The sequence below is a fragment of the Trichosurus vulpecula genome, chromosome 7, assembly GCF_011100635.1.
Source record: "Trichosurus vulpecula isolate mTriVul1 chromosome 7, mTriVul1.pri, whole genome shotgun sequence".
Classification (NCBI taxonomy): Eukaryota; Metazoa; Chordata; class Mammalia; order Diprotodontia; family Phalangeridae; genus Trichosurus; species Trichosurus vulpecula.
The window spans coordinates 261,189,516-261,209,670 of NC_050579.1; the positions used below are offsets into that span (position 1 = coordinate 261,189,516).

The 20,155-nt window shown below is 51.4% G+C and overlaps 2 protein-coding genes across 5 annotated transcripts in view; one reads left to right on the plus strand and one right to left on the minus strand.

Annotated features, from left to right (window-relative positions):
- Positions 1 to 4,086, minus strand: part of ACAP1 (ArfGAP with coiled-coil, ankyrin repeat and PH domains 1) — a 40,593-nt gene extending 36,507 nt beyond the window's left edge. Inside the window, exons 1-4 of one of the 4 annotated variants that reach the window (XM_036768577.1) lie at positions 3,953 to 4,086; positions 3,387 to 3,488; positions 1,509 to 1,652; positions 376 to 528 (exon numbers count right to left, since the gene is read on the minus strand). The gene's annotated coding sequence lies outside the window, so the exon portion shown is untranslated. Of the gene's footprint in view, positions 1 to 375; positions 529 to 1,508; positions 1,653 to 3,386; positions 3,663 to 3,952 lie in introns of those variants that run through there. The other 3 variants (XM_036768576.1, XM_036768580.1, XM_036768579.1) reach the window with 3 other exon arrangements.
- Positions 4,087 to 5,300: 1,214 nt separating this feature from the next.
- NEURL4 (neuralized E3 ubiquitin protein ligase 4) lies at positions 5,301 to 19,899 on the plus strand. The gene is made up of 32 exons (XM_036768400.1): positions 5,301 to 5,312; positions 5,738 to 5,931; positions 6,101 to 6,552; positions 6,624 to 6,910; positions 7,222 to 7,651; positions 8,089 to 8,154; positions 8,307 to 8,617; positions 8,882 to 8,993; positions 9,079 to 9,167; positions 9,439 to 9,511; positions 9,773 to 10,040; positions 10,266 to 10,447; positions 10,809 to 10,894; positions 11,093 to 11,255; positions 11,398 to 11,596; positions 11,725 to 11,801; positions 11,891 to 11,969; positions 12,514 to 12,689; positions 12,886 to 13,014; positions 13,636 to 13,781; positions 13,941 to 14,171; positions 14,383 to 14,481; positions 14,823 to 14,984; positions 15,261 to 15,425; positions 15,906 to 16,064; positions 16,466 to 16,645; positions 16,901 to 16,988; positions 17,299 to 17,406; positions 17,616 to 17,760; positions 18,433 to 18,545; positions 18,697 to 18,865; positions 19,164 to 19,899. Exons 1-32 carry the CDS (start codon positions 5,301 to 5,303, stop codon positions 19,366 to 19,368), a joined length of 5,355 nt encoding a protein of 1,784 aa, XP_036624295.1. The 3' UTR covers positions 19,369 to 19,899.
- The last annotated feature ends 256 nt before the right edge of the window (positions 19,900 to 20,155 follow it).

Below are 20,155 nucleotides of genomic sequence, written 5' to 3' on the forward strand. Positions count from 1 at the left end.
TCACAGTATGACAGATAGTATATAATTATTTTCCTTTTACAAGTAGAGAAATTGAGGCCCAGAGTGGTAAAAGAACTTATCTAAGGGCCTACAACTAGGGAGAGACCATCCTGGGACTTGAACCTGGGTTTTCTTGCTCTTTCCACAAACTCACAGTAATGATGCTTATAGTGAAGATACCACCTTCTTTCTGTTTACTGTTTTATAAGGCACTTTCAGATCATATACACATTGGGGTGGGAGGGGTTCTCATGAAGTGAGAAAGGAAGTCACTAGTGCCCCCACCCCAATTTAACTGTGACTTCCCACTTACAGCCTTGGTTGCCCCTTCTACCTCCCAGTGTATCCCAGGCCCAATACTGCCCAGTGACTCACGCCTTCGTTCAGGCCCTCCCGGGGGCCCCTGACTTTCCCCAGCATCTTTGTCTGGAATCCCTGGGCTCTTCCAGCTCAGTTCCTTGGTTACCAGCCAGTGACACCAGCCAGACATCACAGGGGACCCATTGTGCTTCTGTGTTAGGGCTGTGCCTGGGAAGTTGGTGGGGGAGGAATCAAACCTTGAGTTCCCTGGGCTGTGGGAAGGGAAAGAGGGGGTGGAACCTAGGAGGGTCTGGAATAGGGTAACTGGGAGGGTCTGGGAAGGATTCTTGGTTGGTTGGGAGAAGGAACAGAGTTGGGGGCTAGAGGTAGGCAAGATGTCTAGGGCAAAACAGCTGGGGAATGGGGTAGGGGGTGGAACATATCATATGATTTCCATGTTCTAGGATTAAAACACAACTGACATTTGTGTTCCCATCTATCAATAATATTGCTGTTAGTTTTAAATATTTCGGAAAACCTATCTTTTTTTTAAACTAAAAAATTTAATACATATCCCTTTTAGGGGAAGGATAAGGGAAGGCGGGCGGGGTAGAAACAAAGGACATTTTAAAACGATTTTTTATAAATGCCATTTTTAATGGCAGAACCCCCAATCTACATCATCCTTAGATATTTATTTTTGTATTATCTAATGTTTGTATAAAAGGGAAAAAACCAAAGCCTCCCAAATCACTCACTAAAGGCATTGTCATCTTGCCAAGGGAAGGGGAAGGGAATAAGCATTTTATACAGCCTCTACTGTGTGCCAGGCACTGTACTAAGCACTTTTCACATATCTCATTTAATCCTCTCAACAACCCGGAGAGCTGTTATTCCCAATTTAAAGTTGAGAAAACAGAGGCAAACGGAGCTTAAGTGACTCGCCCAGGGTCACACAGCTAGTAGTGTCTGAGGTCAAATCTGAATTCGGGTCTGATTCTTAGCACTCTACTATAAATGCATGTGGTGTGTGTGGTGGTGGTGGTGGTGAGAATGGGAAACATTCCTCAAATGGATATGGGAGTGGGGGTGGGTTAGAAAGCAGCAATGGGCGTAGCTGGGGAAATCTTGGAAAGTAGAAGGGTTTGGGAGCCACAGGGAGTCACATGAGATCTCCCAGGGAAAGGTAGTGTCATGGGCCCCCTCACCAGGCTGAGACTGTGTTATAGTGATAGTCAGAGGCTTCTCTGTAGCCTTCTGTTCTCCACTGGGTGCTTGCCCAGCAAGACCAAGTAGGTGGACTCCCTGGGAGGTCAGGGGCTTCTCTATCACACAGGTCAATCCAGAGGTGCCTGTAAGGATGCTGGGGGTCAGATACGGGAAGGTAGTCACCTGACCCCCCCAAGCCTTCCACTCCAGTTAGTTATCACTTGCCCCACAAACCTACTTCCCCCATCTATACATACAGTGAAAGGAGCCCCCCACCCCCACCTCCACCCTAGCTGTAACAATTATAAATTATTACGGCTATAAAAGAGACCTCACAGGCCACATTACGTCTAACCTCTTTATTTTATACATGACAAAATTGAGGCCCAGATTACAAAATGGACTTGAAGGTCACACACAGAGCAAGCAAGTCAGTGCCAGAGCTGGTACTAAAAATTCTTGATCCTCCTTACTCCCATTCCACTCGTCCTCCCACAACTCAGGGCTGCCTCACCATCTTTCTGCTCTTTGTCTGTATCCTCTTCCAAATCTGTGGTTCTTGCCACCTTCAGATAGGTCCCTTTGCTATAATATCCCTTCCACCAGCGATCAAACTCCCTCTCTGGGGGGGTGGAGGGGGGTGTCGAGGCTGGGGCAAGGGATGGCTCCCCACATCAGGGGTATCTGAGGATTCCTTCTTAGGTTAACCAGGACTTCCTGGTCACTCTTCCCCTTCCTTGTGAGATACATTCTACTCACTGCCCACCTCCCACCCTGGGAGGTTCCATGTCTTAAGACATTTAACTTAAATCACTCATCTAGTCTCACTTAGGAGCAGCTAAATGGTGCAATAGAGTGCCAGGCCTGAGGTCATCTTCTTGAGTTCAAATGTGGCTTCAGACACTTACTAGCTGTGTGACCTTGAGCAAGTCACTTCACCCTGTTTGCCTTAGTTTCCTCATCTGTAAAATGAGCTGGAGAAGGAAATGGCAAACCACTCCAGTATCTTTGCCAAGAAAACCCCAAATAGGGTCATGAAGAGTCAGACAGAACCGAACAACAATAAAGCTTCATTTGCTTCCCCCATTTTATGATGTTCACACCAACCCTTCAGTGTAACTTTTCTCCCCCTTGTTGTAGCTTCTGTCCCTCTACATTTGGAAGTCCCCCTGAGGTCCTCACTCCTTCCCACTACTTGGCTCCTCTATTCCAGAGGGGATGAGGAACATTAGGCCCCTTTCTCTGCCCAGAATCTCTTCCCCATAGAGCTTTTTGGGAGAGCCTAATCTTTGTGGGGAGAAGGGGAAGAATTATGATCCTCAATACACACATGCTCAACCAATTCCTATGCAGCAGGCAGTTGGGGTACACAGTTGTATGAAGAGATCCTATAGCTCCATGAGTGTTCCAACTTCCTGCCCTCCCCATCCCTATTTCCTCTACCTCATTTAAGACATTATCACACCTCCCCCCCCCCCCCCCCATTCCTATCTTCTCTGCCTTCAGACAGAGACTTGGATTCAAGACTAGGTATATCAGCTAACCCTGGAATTTCTCTTAACTAATGATCCTGCTTGTCTTTTCTCCCCGGGTGGGGGTGCGGGGGTCATCAAGAAGCAAGGGATGATGAACGACTCCCATGAGTCCTTCAGACAAACACCAAGGCTGGCTAGCCTCTAAGATAGCTACTATATTGTAATTCTTGGTCAATCTCACCCATCCCTCACTCTACTTCCTCCCTTACTTTCCCCGCTCCTGTCTTTCCTTCCTACTTGTGTCCCTACAAACATTGGGAATCTAGTTCAGATCTTTGATCCTTCCATAGAGCTTAAGTGGGCCAACTGTTTTCTTGGAAGACCTAGAGAGAACTAACTTACCTGGGGGCTCCTCTTCAACTTCCTGTGCAGCTAGTTTCTGAGCTTTGAGGTACTTCCCCTCATCATAGTGAGCCTTACGATGCCACTCAAAATCTTTCTGCTCTGTGGAATGGGAGAGAACTAAACTCTGGGGGCCAGTGGTTGAGCCTCACAACCCCTGCCCCAGTCCTCGCTTTAAAGTCTCACTTTTTTTAGATGTTAACTTGTCCTTGGAGCCTGTGTTCTTGTTATCTCCAAACTGAAGAACTCTGGGGCAAAAACTGTCCAATGACGCAAGCCTGGGGGAGCGGGGTAGAGGGGGCTGGGGGCTCAGGAAAGAGGGAAGGGGGATGGGGGGGTGGTGACAGAGGGTTTCCCAATGGGGAGAGAAAGCTACAACTCCCAACATTTCTCAAGGACAGATGACTCTACCACCAACTCCTTCTTTATGTCAGAGCCTGATGGGAATTATAGTTTCTTCCATTATATGGGTCCCTGAAGGGAGCCCCAATAGACCCAAGGGTTGGGTGCTGGCTAGACTCGCCTGGGTCCTTCATCAAGGAGAACTGAGGCCAGGGAGCCCCCACCTCTCAGCAAGCGCTTCAGGTGACACTGCCTGTGAGGTTCCTGCTCTCAGATCCTCATCACCGTCTTCCAGCCTAAGGATGTGGGGCGTGGCAGGGAGGAGGTGAGTGCCCTCGGGGGAGAAACAAGCATCCATCCATCCATCCATCCATCCATCCATCCAGACTGACCCTCCCCCGATTTCTGGTGACTGGCTGGGGTCTGAAGTCTGAAGCCCTAGGGACAGGAGGGGACCCTGGGGAGAAGGGTGGTGTGAGGTCACTCCAGCCAACTGTGTGCTGCTTTCCGTGTACTTGATGCATCGGGACCTGTGCTGGGCGTGTGACCTGTGGTAGGCTGTGCTGGGCTCATCCACCTTCGTGAGTCCGTAGTCCCTGTCCAACGGGTGGTACGTGGCCAAGATATTCATCTCGTCCCAGTGTTGGGACTTCTTCCTAGATTGGAGGAGTCACGGACAGGGGGTGTCCTGAGACGGTCCCCTCCACGCCCTTTGCGCCCCAGGTACAGAGGATTCCAAGTCCAAAACGTCAGGTTAAGCTTCCCGTCTCCACTTTCTCAGCCGGAGCTGGGCCGGGTGTCTAAAGGCCCTTCCCTTCCAGCCTAGCCCTCATCTGCCCCGAGTCCTCAGGGGAGTCGCCCCCTCCCCCGCACGCGGCCCGAGCCGGCCTCAGGGCCTCCCTCTCCTCCCTCCGCTCCTCCTGTAAGGCCTGCCCCTTACTTCTCCCCACCGGGGACTCTCTGCACCAGGGTGGAGCTGGGGTTCTTCAGGATGCCCCGGGGCCGCTCATCGGTGCAGCCGGAGGTGGGGCGTGGGCTGAGCCCCGCGCAGTGCAAGCTGGAGCCGGCCAAGACCAGGCTGGCAGCGGCCCCATCCTGAACGCCGGACACTGACCCCCGCGGGCTGCCGTCCCCAGGCCCCGCGCCACCCCCTCCGGCGGCCCCTCCAGCCTCCTGCTCGTCCATCTTGCCCCTCCCCGAACCCGGGGCCCGCCCTCAGCTGCCCCACCCCGCTCCTCCGCCCCACATAGCCCCACCCCGAGGCCCCGCCCCCACCGCGGCCCCCCGGGGGAAATCCACTCTCCACTCCCCCTTCCCCTTCTCTCTCTCCCCTGGGGCCGCTCCTTCCTCTTGCCCCCTCGCCCCTCCCACTGGGGGAGTGGAGGTGGGCGGAGTCACGGTTCGAGTGCGGGAGTCCGGGGGCTCAGCCCCCACCCCTACCCCAGCCTTCCTTTTTTGTGTCTACCTCTCTGCCCCGCCCCCGTACCCAACCCGGCCAATCACAGAACGTGGACCCTGGGGAGGCGGGCTTTCGTCATTGTGACGTCACACAAAAGTCTGCCTGGCCGAGGAATGGGGCTGATGGTGAGAAAAGAGATGCTCGGGCTTTTCGTTAAGCAGTAGAGGTTTAAATTCTCCTTCTTTTGGGTTGTCCGTGAGATTAAACATGTTTGGGGACTTCTGAGGTTGGCCTCGATGGAACTAATATTTTGGCCTTAGGTAGGATCATTTCCCCCTTCCAGCTTCATCTGTTATTAAGAAATATTAAATTGGAGGCGGTTGGACTTGATGAGCTCTAGTCATAATTCTTGCGCAGCTTCACGTCCAATTTTTGGTTACCCGTTGCTATCGCTACCGTGACTGCAATGATACTTCATTATAAAACACTGAAGTCTTTAATCCCATTCTGGAGACGGAGAGAGGGGGATTTCTGTGGATCTGGGACTAGGCTAGGATAGGTAACTTAAGGAAAGGGATCCGCTACACTGCCTAGGAGCGACTGTTGCAAGGCAGCGGCCATCTCCAGACAGCTGTTGCACAGCAAAGACGGTATCCCAGATGCAAGTGCAATAGCTGGCGAAGATCTCGAAGCCGTAAAAAGCCAAGGCTTCACCTGGGACGAGAAAGAGAAGACAGCACAACACGGGGGCCTTGTTGCCGTGAAGGAACAGGCTGCATTAGACTTAGATAGCCACTGCCTTTGGTATGGAATTGTAATTTCCAGGCCATAACGGGCGGGAACTTGGGGGTGGGGGTGGGGCGGGGAACGCATCGCTGGAGCTCTCTGTAAGGTGCTTCCCGGCTGTCGTAAAGTAACAGTTGACATACGACTGTTCTGACGTAAAGCAATTTCTCGCCTTTTGTGTTGCTAGGCAACAGCTTTCCGTGCTGCGGGCACATTGGGGCTTCGAACTAATAACTGTTGCTTGGCGTGGTGTCGTAGGGGCTGGGCCACACGAGAAACCTCTCTGCTATAGAGAAGGCATCAGGGAGGAGTCTCCATGTCCTCCTTTTCCCCCGTGTCACCAGCGGTCGGTTTGTTCCACTGCCTCGAAACAACGGTACTTCCTAGGCTGGCGCCTCTCCGCCATAAAGCGACGGTACCTATGCGAGGGTTGTGAAAGGGGCATCTTACGCCAGTCCGCTGTCGCAAAGCGACTGCCCCACCGTGCCGTAAAGCAAACTCCAAGACTGTCGTCCTCCCGTTCGGTCGCCCCCTCTCCTCCTTCAGTGTCTTTCATTTTCGATCCGGTTCCCGGTCCCCGCTACCCCGGCGCCGCTTCACCTCTAGTGGGCGGGGCCCACCTAAGTGGCCAGCAGTGCCGTAAAGCAAACCCACCACCTTCCCTTCTTCCCCTTCGCGTTACCCGTCTAGGTTGCCAGGCTGCCAATAAGCGCAGCTGTCGCGCAGGCCCGGGTGTCAGTCAGCGTCTGTGCGGGCGGCGGCGGCGGTGCTGGGGATGGCGGCGGGGGCGGGAGGGGGGCCGGGGGCCGGGGCGGGCGGCGGCGGAGGAGGAGGCGGCGGCGAGCTGCACCCGCGCACTGGACGGCTGGTGAGTCTGTCCGGGGGTGGCCGCACGGCGCGGAGGCAGCAGCCGGGCCAGGAGTTCAACCATGGGCTGGTGCTGAGCCGGGAGCCCCTGAGGGACGGGCGAGTCTTCACGGTGCGGATTGATCGCAAGGTGTGCGGGGAGACGGGGCGGGAGGGGAAGAGGGGGCGTGTGTGTGGGGGGGGCGGTTCTATGATTTAGCGGGGCCAGGGCTCTCCGGCCAACAAGAGGGGAGCAGGCTGCGCCGAGGTCATGACAGCAGAGCCGGCCCTTAGGACAGGCAGATGACAGCTTCCTTTGTTCTGGCTCGGTCATGGAGATACTCAGACCCGTAGAAAGACTCGGGGGATTGGAAGGAGCAGCGAGCCGAGGAGGCGGCCATCCGCCCGAACTCCTTCCCCTGTGCCCCCCTCCCCACCCAACTCCCGATTCCGCATTTGTAGGTGAACTCTTGGAGCGGATCGATTGAGATTGGAGTCACGGCCTTGGACCCAGGTGTTCTGGACTTCCCAAGTAGCGCCACAGGACTGAAGGGGGGCTCTTGGGTAGTGTCTGGGTGCTCAGTGCTCCGGGATGGGCGTTCGGTTCTGGAAGAGTATGGGCAGGACCTGGACCAGCTGGGTGAGGGGGACCGTGTGGGTGTGGAGCGCACAGCCGCCGGTGAGCTTCGACTCTGGGTCAATGGGCGGGACTGTGGTGTTGCTGCTACTGGCCTTCCCTCTCGAGTCTGGGCTGTGGTCGATCTCTATGGCAAGTGCACCCAGATCACCGTGCTGCCCCCCGAGCCAGGTCTTGGTACCCCTACACCTCCCCCTGCCCCTGCCCTGCCCCCTGGGGACGCCTCTGCTGACCAGGGGGCCGCCGGAGATGAAGGTGAGATGCCACGATGAAAGGAAGAGGGTCACAGGTTGGGAACGCAGAGGACGTTTGGGAATTTGTGTATTTGTGCGGGGGGAGGGGGAATAGGAAAACAGCTGGAGGTGTGGAGGCTGGCACAGTTGGTGTGTGGGAGGATAGTTTGTGTGGAGTTGGGAATGTAGGATTTTGAGGGAAATAGTTGGATGTTTGTGGAGTAGGAGGGGGCTGTGGAAGGGCTTAGGAGACAGCGGAAAAGAAGGAGCTGGGAGTGGTGTGGAATAAAGAGATGTGGGAGGAGAAGGAGATGAGCAAAGTAAAACCGGTGCATGCGGGGCCATTGAAAGGAATGTTTTGGGGGTGAGGGGCTAGACCTGGGAAAGTATCATGGTTGAGAGGACCAGGGGTAAGGGCTGGAGACCTTACTCCCTTCCCACCCCCAACCTGGTCCCTAGCCCTCATGCTGCCCCAAGCCCAGGCCCAGCTGGACAAGTTCCCCAACAGCCTTGAGTCGGAGAATGGTGAGGGGGGGGGGGGCGGGGAGGGAAGGGATAGGAGGTGGCTGGGGTGAGGGAGAAGAGAGGTGTGAATAGAAGGGAGGTGAGCAGTGGAAGGGAAAGGCTTTCAAGAACGAGGACTTTATTTTTCCCTTTTCCCAATTTTTGGACTCCAGGTTTCTCAGGCATGGAACTGTCAGAAGTAGTGAGTAATGCCATCCTCTCCGCTTACAATGGCGGGCTCCTGAGTGTCAGCCTTGGCTCCCCACCTGCAGGAGAAGGGCCAGGACCTGGTGCTGGTGGGAGTGGACTCCCTGCCCCAACATCCCTCACCTCCAACGATGCCCTGCTTTTTCATGAGAAGTGTGGCACCCTCATCAAACTCAGCAACAACAACAAGACGGCTGAGCGCCGCCGGCCCCTCGATGAGTTCAACAATGGAGTAGTGATGACAAACCGCCCGCTGCGTGACAATGAGATGTTCGAGGTGGGAACTCCGATCCCTGCTTTCCGCTTCAGAAATCTAAGCATCTTATGTCTCAGCTTATTCCCTTAAGCCCTGTTCTTTTGGGGACCTAGACATTTGAGACACTCTCCTGGATAAGTGTGGGCACAGGGGAGGTATGGGTCAGAGTTTTTTCCCTCAGTTTATCCACGTGTACTTAGTAATAGGAGTTAAGTTGGGTGTCGTCTCCTCCGTTACCATTCTATTCTTTCTTCCTCTCGCTTGCTGACTTCTCTCTACCCCAAGATTCGAATTGATAAGCTAGTGGATAAATGGTCAGGCTCCATAGAAATCGGAGTGACAACCCACAACCCAAACAGCCTGGAGTATCCTGCAACTATGACCAATCTTCGCTCAGGTACTAGAGAGCTGGGCCCTTAAGGGGAATTGGTAGGGAGTTTCTCAAGACTATAACTAAGGGGAGTAGGGTTTTCCTTCTGTAGGCACCATCATGATGAGTGGCTGTGGAATCCTGACCAATGGCAAAGGGACACGTCGGGAATACTGTGAGTTCAGCCTAGATGAGCTACAGGTGAGAGCCAGGATCAGGGCCGGAAAGGTGGTGGGGAGGGGTAGAGGGGTGGTTACTCTAAACTTTTTTCCTACTAGAAAAATTGGGTTGTTTACACGTGTTTGCAGGGAAGATTTTTTGCTTAGTCAGCCCTTACTATTGTTAAGTCCTAACCTCTGTCTGATAATAATAGTTAGATGAGAAGACCCCAGGACTTTTGCTTCATTTGAATGTGGGACCTGGGGGATGGAAAATCTGAATACTATGAGATCTCTTGTTCCCCTCCCCAAAGGAAGGGGATCACATTGGTCTCACCAGAAAAGCCAGCTCTGCACTACACTTCTTCATCAATGGAATTGACCAGGGTAAGGTGGAAAAAACAGCCGAGGTAAATATGTGAGGGTGGAGTAATTGGGCAGAGGTTGGGACCGAGGCTGACGCAGAGAGGTTGGAGAGGATTTGAGATTAATAAGGGTAAAAGATGGGACTGGGCCCAGGTTTGATTCGTTCTCTGCCTCTTTCCCCTTCCATGATTTTGTGTTAGTATCTTTGGGCCTCTCTCTGAGTTCGTCTCTCCGTATGACTCTTTCCTTCCTTCCTTCCTTTCTTTCTTGGTCCCTGCGTAGGTGTGGCAACTTCAGTGACACCCCCAGTGGTGTATGGTGTGGTGGACTTGTATGGGATGGCAGTGAAGGTGACCATTGTCCACAACCACAACCACAGCGACCGTCTTCGACGAAACAATGCAATCCTTCGGGCCCTGTCTCCTGAGGGTGCCCATCGAAGGCCCCCTCCTGGCCTTGCCCACTCTGAGCCTGATCGCCTGCTCTTCCACCCCAACTGTGGACAGAAGGCAGCAATCACCCATGAAGGACGAACTGCTCTTCGACCCCAGTATAGCCCCTGGGATTGGAAGGGGCTTGTTTGGGTCAGGATAGGGGGATAGGTCCTTCGGAGTAGGTGGATAGAATGGCACCTAAGGGATAAATGGGGTTTGGGACTGGGGGAATCTTCTCCCTAATCAGTAGTCAAAGGAGGCTGGAATTTGGGGGCAGCTGGAAGTATGGGTGGGTCTTAGGTAGTAGAATGCGGCTGATTCCCCATTTACTCCACTCACAGTGCCACTGATGACTTCAATCATGGTGTGGTGTTGAGCAGCCGGGCTCTTCGGGATGGAGAGTTATTCCAGGTTCGAATTGACAAAATGGTGGACAAGTGGGCAGGTTCAATTGAAATTGGAGTCACCACCCACAATCCAGCTTATCTGCAACTGCCTTCTACCATGACCAACTTGCGTTCAGGTGAGAGGGGCTCCTGCTCCAAGGGTGGGGAGAGATGTTTGGAAAGGGATGAGTCTGGATAAGGAGGGGTAGAGGGACAAGTTCTGGGAAGGAAGAAGGAGCCAAGGATAAGGGAAGAGGGTGTCTTCCAGTACCTTTGACTCCCATACTCTGTGTAGACTCTTTAGAGCCTCTAGCTCAACTCCATGACTCCCAGTCCCAGACAGGTGAAATCACCTAATAGTCAAGGAAAGATCTAGAACTAAAACCCAGGTCTTCAGGTTTAACATCCTAGCCCTATAATGTATCCTCCTTTGTTCCTTCTATCCCATTGACCTCTTAAGGACATGGACTTCTCCCAACCCTCACTTTTTTTCACCAGGAACTTGGATGATGACTGGGAATGGGGTGATGCACAATGGGACGACCATCCTGGACGAATATGGTCATAACCTTGACCGACTCAAGGTCTGGTAGGGGGTGTGGACTTTGTTCCCCAAGGGGCATAGCAGGCAGGACTAGAGTATGGCAATGATTTCCCACCCTCATCCCACCCCTGGGGAAAGAGAGACTCTAGTATGGTTAGTGGTGGGCAGTAGATAACATCCTTTCCTTCATTCAGTATCGTTCAGGGACTATGTCTGACTTTATATTCCTTTCCCCAAGGCAGGGGACACAGTGGGTGTAGTACGGCGAGAGGATGGCACCCTCCATTTCTTTGTCAATGGGGTGGCCCAAGGTCCTGCAGCATGGAATGTGCCCCCAGGAGTTTATGCCGTAGTTGATCTTTATGGCCAGGCTGCACAAGCCACCATTGTGGATGACTCTGGTGAGGAAAAAACATAAGGACAGGCAGGAAGCATTTTGTGGATCTAGAAGGGGAGGTCCAGGAGGAGTTGGAGACCAAGAAACATGAGGATTGTGAAACAAGGATGTGGTAGCTGATTCTGTACCCTCCCCCCAATCCCTAGAGCTACTGCCGCTCCCTGATGACATTTCTGAAGGAAATAACCAGCTGTCACCAAGTTCACCTTCATCTGGAGCAGGAGCCACTGACCTTCGATTTCACCAGCTTCACGGCAGCAATGCTGTCATCACTAACGGGGGCCGTACAGCGCTCAGGCACAACTGTCGAAGTGAATTCAATGATGCCATCGTCATCTCCAACCGGTCAGTCACATAATAGGGGATGAAGGTATCAGTTTCCCTTTCCTTCCTTCCCCCTTTCCTGCTGCCTGGTTCTTGTATCCCTGATGCCTTCAGAGACTGTCTTTGAGTCTCCCCCTTCTCTCTGGCAGGGCCCTTCGAGATGGAGAACTCTTTGAGATTGTTATCCAGAAGATGGTCGATCGTTGGTCAGGATCTATTGAGGCTGGTAGGTTGGTTATTAGGGTGCTTGAGGGGAAGGTTGACGTTTTAGGATGGCTTCCTGAGCCATAAAGGGGACTCCTTCTCCCCCTGCAGGAGTGACTGCCATACGGCCAGAAGACCTAGAATTCCCCAACACAATGACTGACATTGACTATGACACGTGGATGCTGAGGTGAGGCAATTTATTCATCCATTCACTACTTCTTTCATTTCTTGAGTGCCTTCTTGGCAAAGGACTTTGCCAGGCATGAGATGGGATAAAGGAGGGAGAAGACAAAGCCCAGCTGACCCCCTGGGATGGAAAATACTTTTAGGTACAGTCCTTGGCTGTGGAGGAGTTTTGTTGAACTTGGTGCAGAGGTAGCTGTTGTTGATGGGGAATTTCCATAACAGTGGTCTAAACTGTTGCATAAGTATAAGGAAATAGAATACATCCCTTGTGGAAGGGAGAGAAAAATGCAACATAGCATGTAAATACCATGGCAGGCACACCTTTCAGATAAAGGATTATGTTGGAATAGGTCTAGGGTCAGGTCACCTCACTAAGATGATATCTTAGTTAAAGGGAATTGCTGGCAGTGAGCAGGGTGAAGGTCTAGGCCTGGGAACACATCCTGGTCTTAATACTTTTATCAAGATCCTAGGGAAATTTTCTGATAAAAGGGTGGGTTTCCCTGTTTCACAGGGAGGCTGACTTCCCCTTTCCCCTTCAATAGTGGCACAGCTATCATGCAGGATGGAAACACCATGCGAAACAACTATGGCTGTGACCTTGATTCTCTAGGCACCGGCTCTCGGATTGGCATGATGCGTACTGCTAAGGGGGACCTGCATTACTTCATCAATGGCCAAGACCAAGGGCCTGCCTGTTCTGGCCTCCCTGCTGGGAAAGGTGACCTCCCTGTTCAGGGATCCAAGTGTCTGGCCCTATTAGCCTCTAGTTCTCCAAACCAACCTTTTCCTTTTAGGGATGCAAGACATCCCCTCGACCCACACCCCTTTTTGGGGACTCAGATACCTTAGTCCTCATTCCCTTTAGGATTTCAGGCAACTGGTGTCCCAGCCCCTGCCTCTCCCTCTGACCCCAGAGGTGTATGCTGTGGTGGATCTCTACGGCCAGTGTGTCCAGGTCTCCATTACCAGTGCTACAGGCCCTATGGATAACAGCCTGTCAACCAGCAATGCCACTGAGAAATCTTTCCCTCTTCATTCCCCAGGTGAGAACTTCAAGGAACAAGGGATCAGTAGGTGTAAGGAGAGTTTTGGAAGCAACATTATAGAAAAATGATGGACTTGAGACTTGGGGATTATTGTATATGGGAGATAATAGCTGTGGTTTAGGGATCATAGATGAGAAAAAGGTTGTGGACAGGACACTTTTGGGTGAAGGGGAAGACTTAAGGATTCAGAGAGAGAGAAATGAGAAGGATAACCAGTGTTTGCTTTTTCTTTATGAAGAAGTGCTGTTATAAATCCATGAGCTTTTAGACTTGGGGTCAAGGAAGTGTTCATTGCAACTTTTGGTTTGGGGAGCTTTTCCTCTCTCATAGAGGAAAATGTATTGCTATATGTCCTTGCTGCCCCTCCCAGTTTCCTGTTTGAATAGGAAATGGTCTGCTGAGTCTTCTCTCTCACTTTCTAAAGAGGCAGGCAGCCTATGTTTGGTGCCTCACTGGTGAAGAGATGACCTCATAAGGCTTTCTTGCCACTGACCATTTCAGGAATGAGCACTTTTTGGCTAAAGTACTAAAATTTACATCCTTCTCCCAGCGTAGAAAAGTTACACCTCCCTTGTTTCTATACCTCCAACTTCCCTCTGTGTGCTCTTCCTTTCCCAGTGGCAGGTGTGGCTCACCGATTCCACAGCAGCTGTGGGAAAAATGTGACATTTGGTGAAGATGGTACTCGGGCCATGAGGGTAGCTGGCTACGCTCATGGCCTAGTCTTCAGCATGAAGGAGCTCAGGACTGATGAGGTCTTTGAGGTAGGATGAGGCTGGGGTTGGGATCCTCCAGTCAAAGAGTGCTGTTAAAGGACAGATTTGGAGGAAACTCATGATAATTCATTCTTCTTCATACTTCTGTTTTTTTCTTTCCTGCTGATTTTACCTCATCTCCTGACTACTTCCCTCCTCTCCCTCCAGGTACAAGTGGAAGAGCTGGATGAGAAGTGGGCAGGTTCATTCAAAGTAGGACTGACAACACTTCTACCAGGGGACTTGGGGCCTGGGGGAGGGACTGGGGCAGGGCCAGGGCTGCCCACATCACTACCAGAGCTACGGACTAAGACCACATGGATGGTTTCTGGCTGTGAGGTGAGACGTAACGGACAGCTTCAGCGGATGAACTATGGACGAAATCTGGAGAGGCTGGGGGTGAGCAGGGCCTGGAGGACGGAGAATATATAGAGAGAGCACTGGGAGGGCTGAGAAATACGGGAAGTGGGGGAAGGGAGTGTGTTAGGAGAGGTGGTATGAGATTATGGAAAGGGAGGACAGAACTCTGGTAGAGGGGCTAGAAGAGGAGAACACAGAGAATGTATTACAGTGTTTTTGAATTATAAACCTGTTTGAAATCTCTGTGCAGGTGGGAAGCCGTGTGGGAATACGCAGAGGAGCAGATGACACAATGCATATCCTGGTGGATGGTGAGGACATGGGGCCTGCAGCCACTGGCATTGCCAAGGTAATGCTGTTGGATTTTCTCATTTCCGTATCCTTTATTTCCAGGCCCACATCCTTTATTTTTACTCCTTTTCTACCATTTTGGTGTCTTGCCTTTCAGCACTCCTTAAGACCCTCTCCCTGATATCTCTCCATACATACATATTCTCCCAGTCACCTTTAGGCTTCACTGTTTTCACTTTTTTCCCTTCCCCTAGTCTCATCTTCTGTTGAGACCCCTGCTATCCCATCTGTCCCTCAGCTTTTCTCCCCTGTTGAGTGCAGGGTTTGTGTGAAGAGTAGCAGTATGGGGAGAGGAGGTATGCTGTAATACCCCATTCCCTCACCCATGTGTGCCCCCAGAATGTGTGGGTGGTGCTGGACCTGTACGGGCGGGTGAAGGTCATCTCCATTGTCAGCTCCTCAATGCTAGAGGAGATCGAAGGCACCAAGCCACCCTCCCTCAGCTCAGATACTGGCAGTGAGGGTGAAGAAGATGAGGACGATGAAGAACCAGGCACCACGGTAAGAGCTGAGGTTTGGGGCAAGAGTCCTTGCTGCCATCTAATTGAAATTAAACCCTCTCAACAATATCTGCATGTCTTGGATATTGGGGGTCGGAGGGAAGGGGGAAAAAGATAACCTACTATCTCGTGTGAGCAAGAGCTGTATAGATAAACAGCTTTCATCGATTCTTAGTACTGGGGAGTAATCTTCCCTATTAATTAGAATAGGACCTGTGAGAATGAAAAAGGAATATAGTTGGAGCCCTAGCCGACACGTACATGTTCCTTCCAACAGGGTGAGAATGAAGCTGTGGTTACCCCTGCAGCCCTTGAGTTCCTGGAGAATCATGGGAAGAACATCCTGTTGTCTAATGGGAACCTGACAGCCACACGGGTGGCCAGCTACAACCAGGGCATAGTTGTAATAAACCAGCCTTTGGTTCCTCAGCAGCTGGTCCAGGTGGGCTGGGCCCCCATCCCTCCCTGAACAGGAAGGGAGGTTCTTGCTCTGAAGTACTCGTTCCTCAATTCCTTCTGACCCCAGTTGCTTCCTTACATAAGAAAGAGAAACGAAAGGCCTATTTCCGTGCCTTTCATTTCTCTTTCTTAATAGAAAGTATAAAGAAGTTAAAACTTGGCAATCTCTGGAAAAGATGAAGTAGAATGTTGGTTTCCCTTTACGGTTAGAAGAGGACATCATCTGTTTCACAGCCAGAGAGGAATAATGTCAGCACTCTTGATTCAAAACTTCCTTTCTTACTGACACCTAGGCTAGAGAGCCTTTTTTCATTTAGAAAGAAAATCATACCAAAGTTAAACCACCCTTCTTCATATCTGCAGGGGAAGTAATATGTCCTGTTTATCTCCCCTGTCCCACCCAGTGAGACTTCTTTCTGTGGGTCAGTGGCTGCTAGGAGGTAATCTCCCCTTTCCCCACCAGGTGCGGCTGGACTTCCTGAACCGGCAGTGGACTTCATCCCTGGCCCTAGGAGTCATTGCCTGCCCTCCTGAGCGGCTCAACTTCCCAGCTTCAGCTTGTGCCCTCAAACGGGCCGCCTGGCTACTTCGGGGCCAGGGTATCTTCCATAATGGCCTCAAGGTGGGCAGGACATGTAAAGAAGGGGAACAGTCGTATAGGCAAGGCAGATCCAGTGTTTGGAGATAACTGAGATATCAGGAAAGGAAAAGGCTCTGAAAAATGGAATGGTATAGGAATTGGGGAGTCATTGGAGCAAATGGGGTAAAATATAAAGGTAATGTGAACCTAAAGAAGAAGTAATAGGTAGACCCAGAGGATGGGCCCTGAGTGGGGAAGAGGTAGGGACAAGTGCTGGGGGGGATCATAAGAAGGGAAGCCTGGAAATAAGAGGGTAAAGGTATATAAAGAAGTACATGTTTGAGTGTGGGGAGACCAGATGAGGGTGTTGGAGAACGGGTATTGATATCTGAGAGGTGGGGTTTTTTGAGAAGTGGCTCAATTCTCATGCTTCTGTCCTCCAGATCTGCGAGAAGTATGGGCCAAACCTGGACACGTGCCCAGAAGGCACGGTGCTGGGGCTGAGGTTGGACGGGTCTGGGGGGCTGCACCTCTTTGTCAATGGTGTGGACCAGGGTGTGGCTGTGGCTGAGGTGCCCCAGCCCTGCCATGCCCTAGTGGACCTCTATGGCCAGTGTGAGCAGGTCAGCAGGGGGTGGTTGGTCAGAAATAGTGCTGGAAGGGGGGAGGAATCTAGGAAGTTAGAGCATGGTGGTGGTGGTGGTGATTTTAAAAGTTAGAATTGGGGGCGTAGTGAAGTTTGTATGGGGTTGATGGGGCAAACTGGGGAGTTTAAAAGGGAAAAGGAATTGAAACTGAAGGGCTGTGGGTGGTGTATAGTGGGATTTGTGGTAGGGGAGAGCAGCGGACCAAAGGTTAACCAACTTCTTCCTCTCCAGGTGACGATCATGAGCCTTGAGACAGGAGCAGCCAGTGGGGAGGGAGCTGGAATCCAGGGGGACATGGAGAAGGCTGATGTGGTAGATGGTGAGGCTCTGGGAGAGCCTGTACTGTACAGCCCCACTGGAGGGGACCTTATTACTCCAATGCTACTATTTTTTCTGGATACCTGTCCTTGCCTTAATAATGAAGCTCTTTGCTTCTTCCCCAGAGGATCATTTCTCCTCCCTTCCCCCCGCCTCCCAAACACAGTCATTTAAGAAGCTGAATGAGGCACACTGAAGGCAGGAGATGTCCCCAAAATATGCTCTGCTCCCATCTCTTCCTCCCCCACTCTATCTGACTGTTTTCTTCTCTCCCCACCCCTTCCCTACTCTGATTTGGCCCTACCTTTCAGGCATCAAAGAGAGTGTATGTTGGGCCCCCCCTCCAGATGCCAGTCCTTTAAAGAGTTGTGAATACCATGCCCTCTGCTCTCGATTCCAGGAGTTGCTGCTACTGCCAGGTGAGACTCTATCCCTTAACTTTACCATCAACTCTCAGGTCCTCTCTTCTTGGGACACTAGGTTGCTTTCCTCAAACGCCCCAAATAGTGGAGGGATGGGCGGGAATGGGCTCATTTCTGAGGGTTGAGAACAACAGAGGAAAAACAGAAATAAGGATTCTTTAGGAAATGTAGCCCCTGAATTAAATCTTTCTCTTCTTCCTTGCCAGAGGATTATTTTGTCCCACCCCCCAAGAGAAGCCTGTGCTATTGTGAGTCCTGTCGGAAACTTCGGGGAGATGAGGCACATCGTCGTCGGGGGGAGCCACCACAAGAGTATGCCTTGCCCTTTGGCTGGTGCCGCTTCAACCTCAGGCATGTGGCTTGGCATGGGAGGGATGGAACCCCAGGGCAGCCTAGGATGCGAAGCCCACAGAGGACAAGGAGTTTGCTTTTATCAAAACCTCCATTATTATGTCTAGAAAATATCATTAAAATAGAATATACAATTTCCTGTTCAAGGAAACAGCATCAAAATCAAAATTTGCCAGAAATGTACTTTGTTTTCCTTTTTTGGCTGCCCTCTCCCTAGTCCCCCTTTGCCTTCCTAACCATCCTTCCCCACCCCACTGGGAAAAAAAGAGGGTCAGTGGAGAAACCAAAAGTCAGCACAGGGAAGCAGGACAAAGCTACAAGTTCTACACCTAAAACAGAAAATAAGCTGTACATAACAGAAATCTGCAGCTTTCTGTTTTATTATATGATCTAATTTTTTGGTTCTATTACAGAAGTGCAAATGCCTATTTTATTTGAATTTTTTTTTAAGTGTATTATAACAATTAAAAGTGCCCTGGCCTGGGAGGTGGAGGACCTGGGTTTGAATTCTGATCCTTTCTAGATCTATGCTCCTAGGATTCTGTTTCTTACTTCTTACTTTTCAGCAAGACAACTGGACAGAACAAGTCCATCCTGTTCCTCTGTGAAGAGAAAGGGCTTTTTGAGGGGTTAACCAAGGTCAGGACAGACATACACATTTCTCTCCTGCAGAGTGAATCCACGATTGGAGACAGCAGCACTATCCAAGAAGTGGCATATGGCCTATCATGGGAGTAGTGTTGGGGCTGTTCGGAGGGTGCTGGACCGAGGGGAGCTTGGGGCAGGTAATAGGATAGACAAAGTTGAAGGATGATGCTGAGGGGAATGATTGGGGGGACCAGGCCTCCTCTTCCCGTTGAGGAGGTTGTGGAGGGGAGGTATAGAGGGTGGGGGAAATAAAGGGGAAGACCCCTAACCTTTACCCTTTGTCTTCAGGCAGCGCTTCAATCCTAAGCTGCCGGCCTTTAAAGGCAGAGCCAGGGTGTGGGTATGGAGAGTCTGGTGAAAACTGTGTCCCTCCTCGTGAGGAGCAGCCCCCTCCTGTGCTGCTTTCCCCCTCCCTTCGGCATGCTGCTGGGACTGATGCCCTTGCTTCCAAAGTGCAGTGAGTGAAGGAGAATAGAGGGCGTGGGAACTGAAGTTGGGATAACCAAGGAACGGGGATATTGGTGAAACCTGGAGGGAGGTCCCTGTAGCCCAGCTTTTTTTTTTTTTAAACCCATCTTGTTTCCAGTCTCCCTTCTCCCACTTTTCCCTGGCCTATTGGTTTCCCCATGCCTTTTCTTCTTTTTCTCTATTCGACAATTTTTCCACTATGTGTTTGCACATTTCCACCCTTTCCTTCCTATTTTTTTTTCCCCTCATACGGTCCCAACAGGACTTTCCTTCTTTCTTGTCTTTAGATTCCGGGACCCCAAATCTCAAAGGCCATACCATGCCCAGGTAGCATTCCAGGTGTGTGTACGTCCTGGATCCTACACACCTGGCCCACCCTCTACAGCCCTTGGGGGCCCCCTTGACCCCCACTTTAGTCCTGCTGAGCTTGAGTGGGTGACCAAGGAAAAGGGTGCCACATTACTCTATGCCTTGCTGGTACGAGTGGAGTGAGAAGATATGGGCTCATATTGCCAAGCACAATGGCAGGGAAAGTTTATGAACTTGGGAAGCACCAACTTTTTATACATTTCCCCAACCACTCCCAGGGAAGAGTGGACATGGTGGGAACCCCCTCAGATTTTCAGGGGGCTTTGCATTTTTATTTGGGGGAGGGTAGCTCTCCTGGGTTGGGGGTTGCCCACAGATTTGGGGGAATTGTGATGGTCCAGAACACTTCTCTATTAATTGGGGAAGTCCATAGGGGCAAAATTTGGAAGGCCTCCCGCAATGAACTCTTGTTTGACCACCCCACTACTTCCCTCCCTCTCCTCATGCACTGATTTGGGGAAACTCCCATCACTTAATTTATTTCCGTTGTTTCTGGTTAATGTGAATCCCCAGGGGGAGTTGTCTCCCTCCCCTCTCCGTTGAAACTTTTTCCAGTGGGAAGGAATAGCTGGGGGAGGAGGAGCCACCCCTGTACAGCTGTTACATACTCTGATTTCTTAAAGAACTGAAATAAACGCCCTGTCTCAGACACAACCTTGTCAGTCCCAGTCTCCACTTGCACTTATCTAGGGAAATCTTAACCCAAGGGAGTTCGAAGGCAGTTAAGTGTCCCAGTGGATAAAGTGGACTTGGAGTCGGGAAGGCCTGAGTTCAAATCTTGCCTTAGAGAGTTAGTAGCTGCTGTGTCACTTGCTGGGCAAATGACTTAACTTTTCTGCGTCTCAGTTTCCTGATGGCAAAATGGGGATAAAGACACGTACTTCACAAGGCCCTTCTGAAGAAACCCCAC

What these genes read in the sequence shown, in the direction of transcription:
- NEURL4 (XM_036768400.1), top strand. An exon ending in GGGGGCCGCCGGAGATGAAG is followed by an intron (nt 7,652 to 8,088) that starts GTGAGATGCCAC and finishes CCTGGTCCCTAG; the next exon opens with CCCTCATGCTGCCCCAAGCC. An exon ending in CATGACCAACTTGCGTTCAG is followed by an intron (nt 10,448 to 10,808) that starts GTGAGAGGGGCT and finishes TTTTTTCACCAG; the next exon opens with GAACTTGGATGATGACTGGG.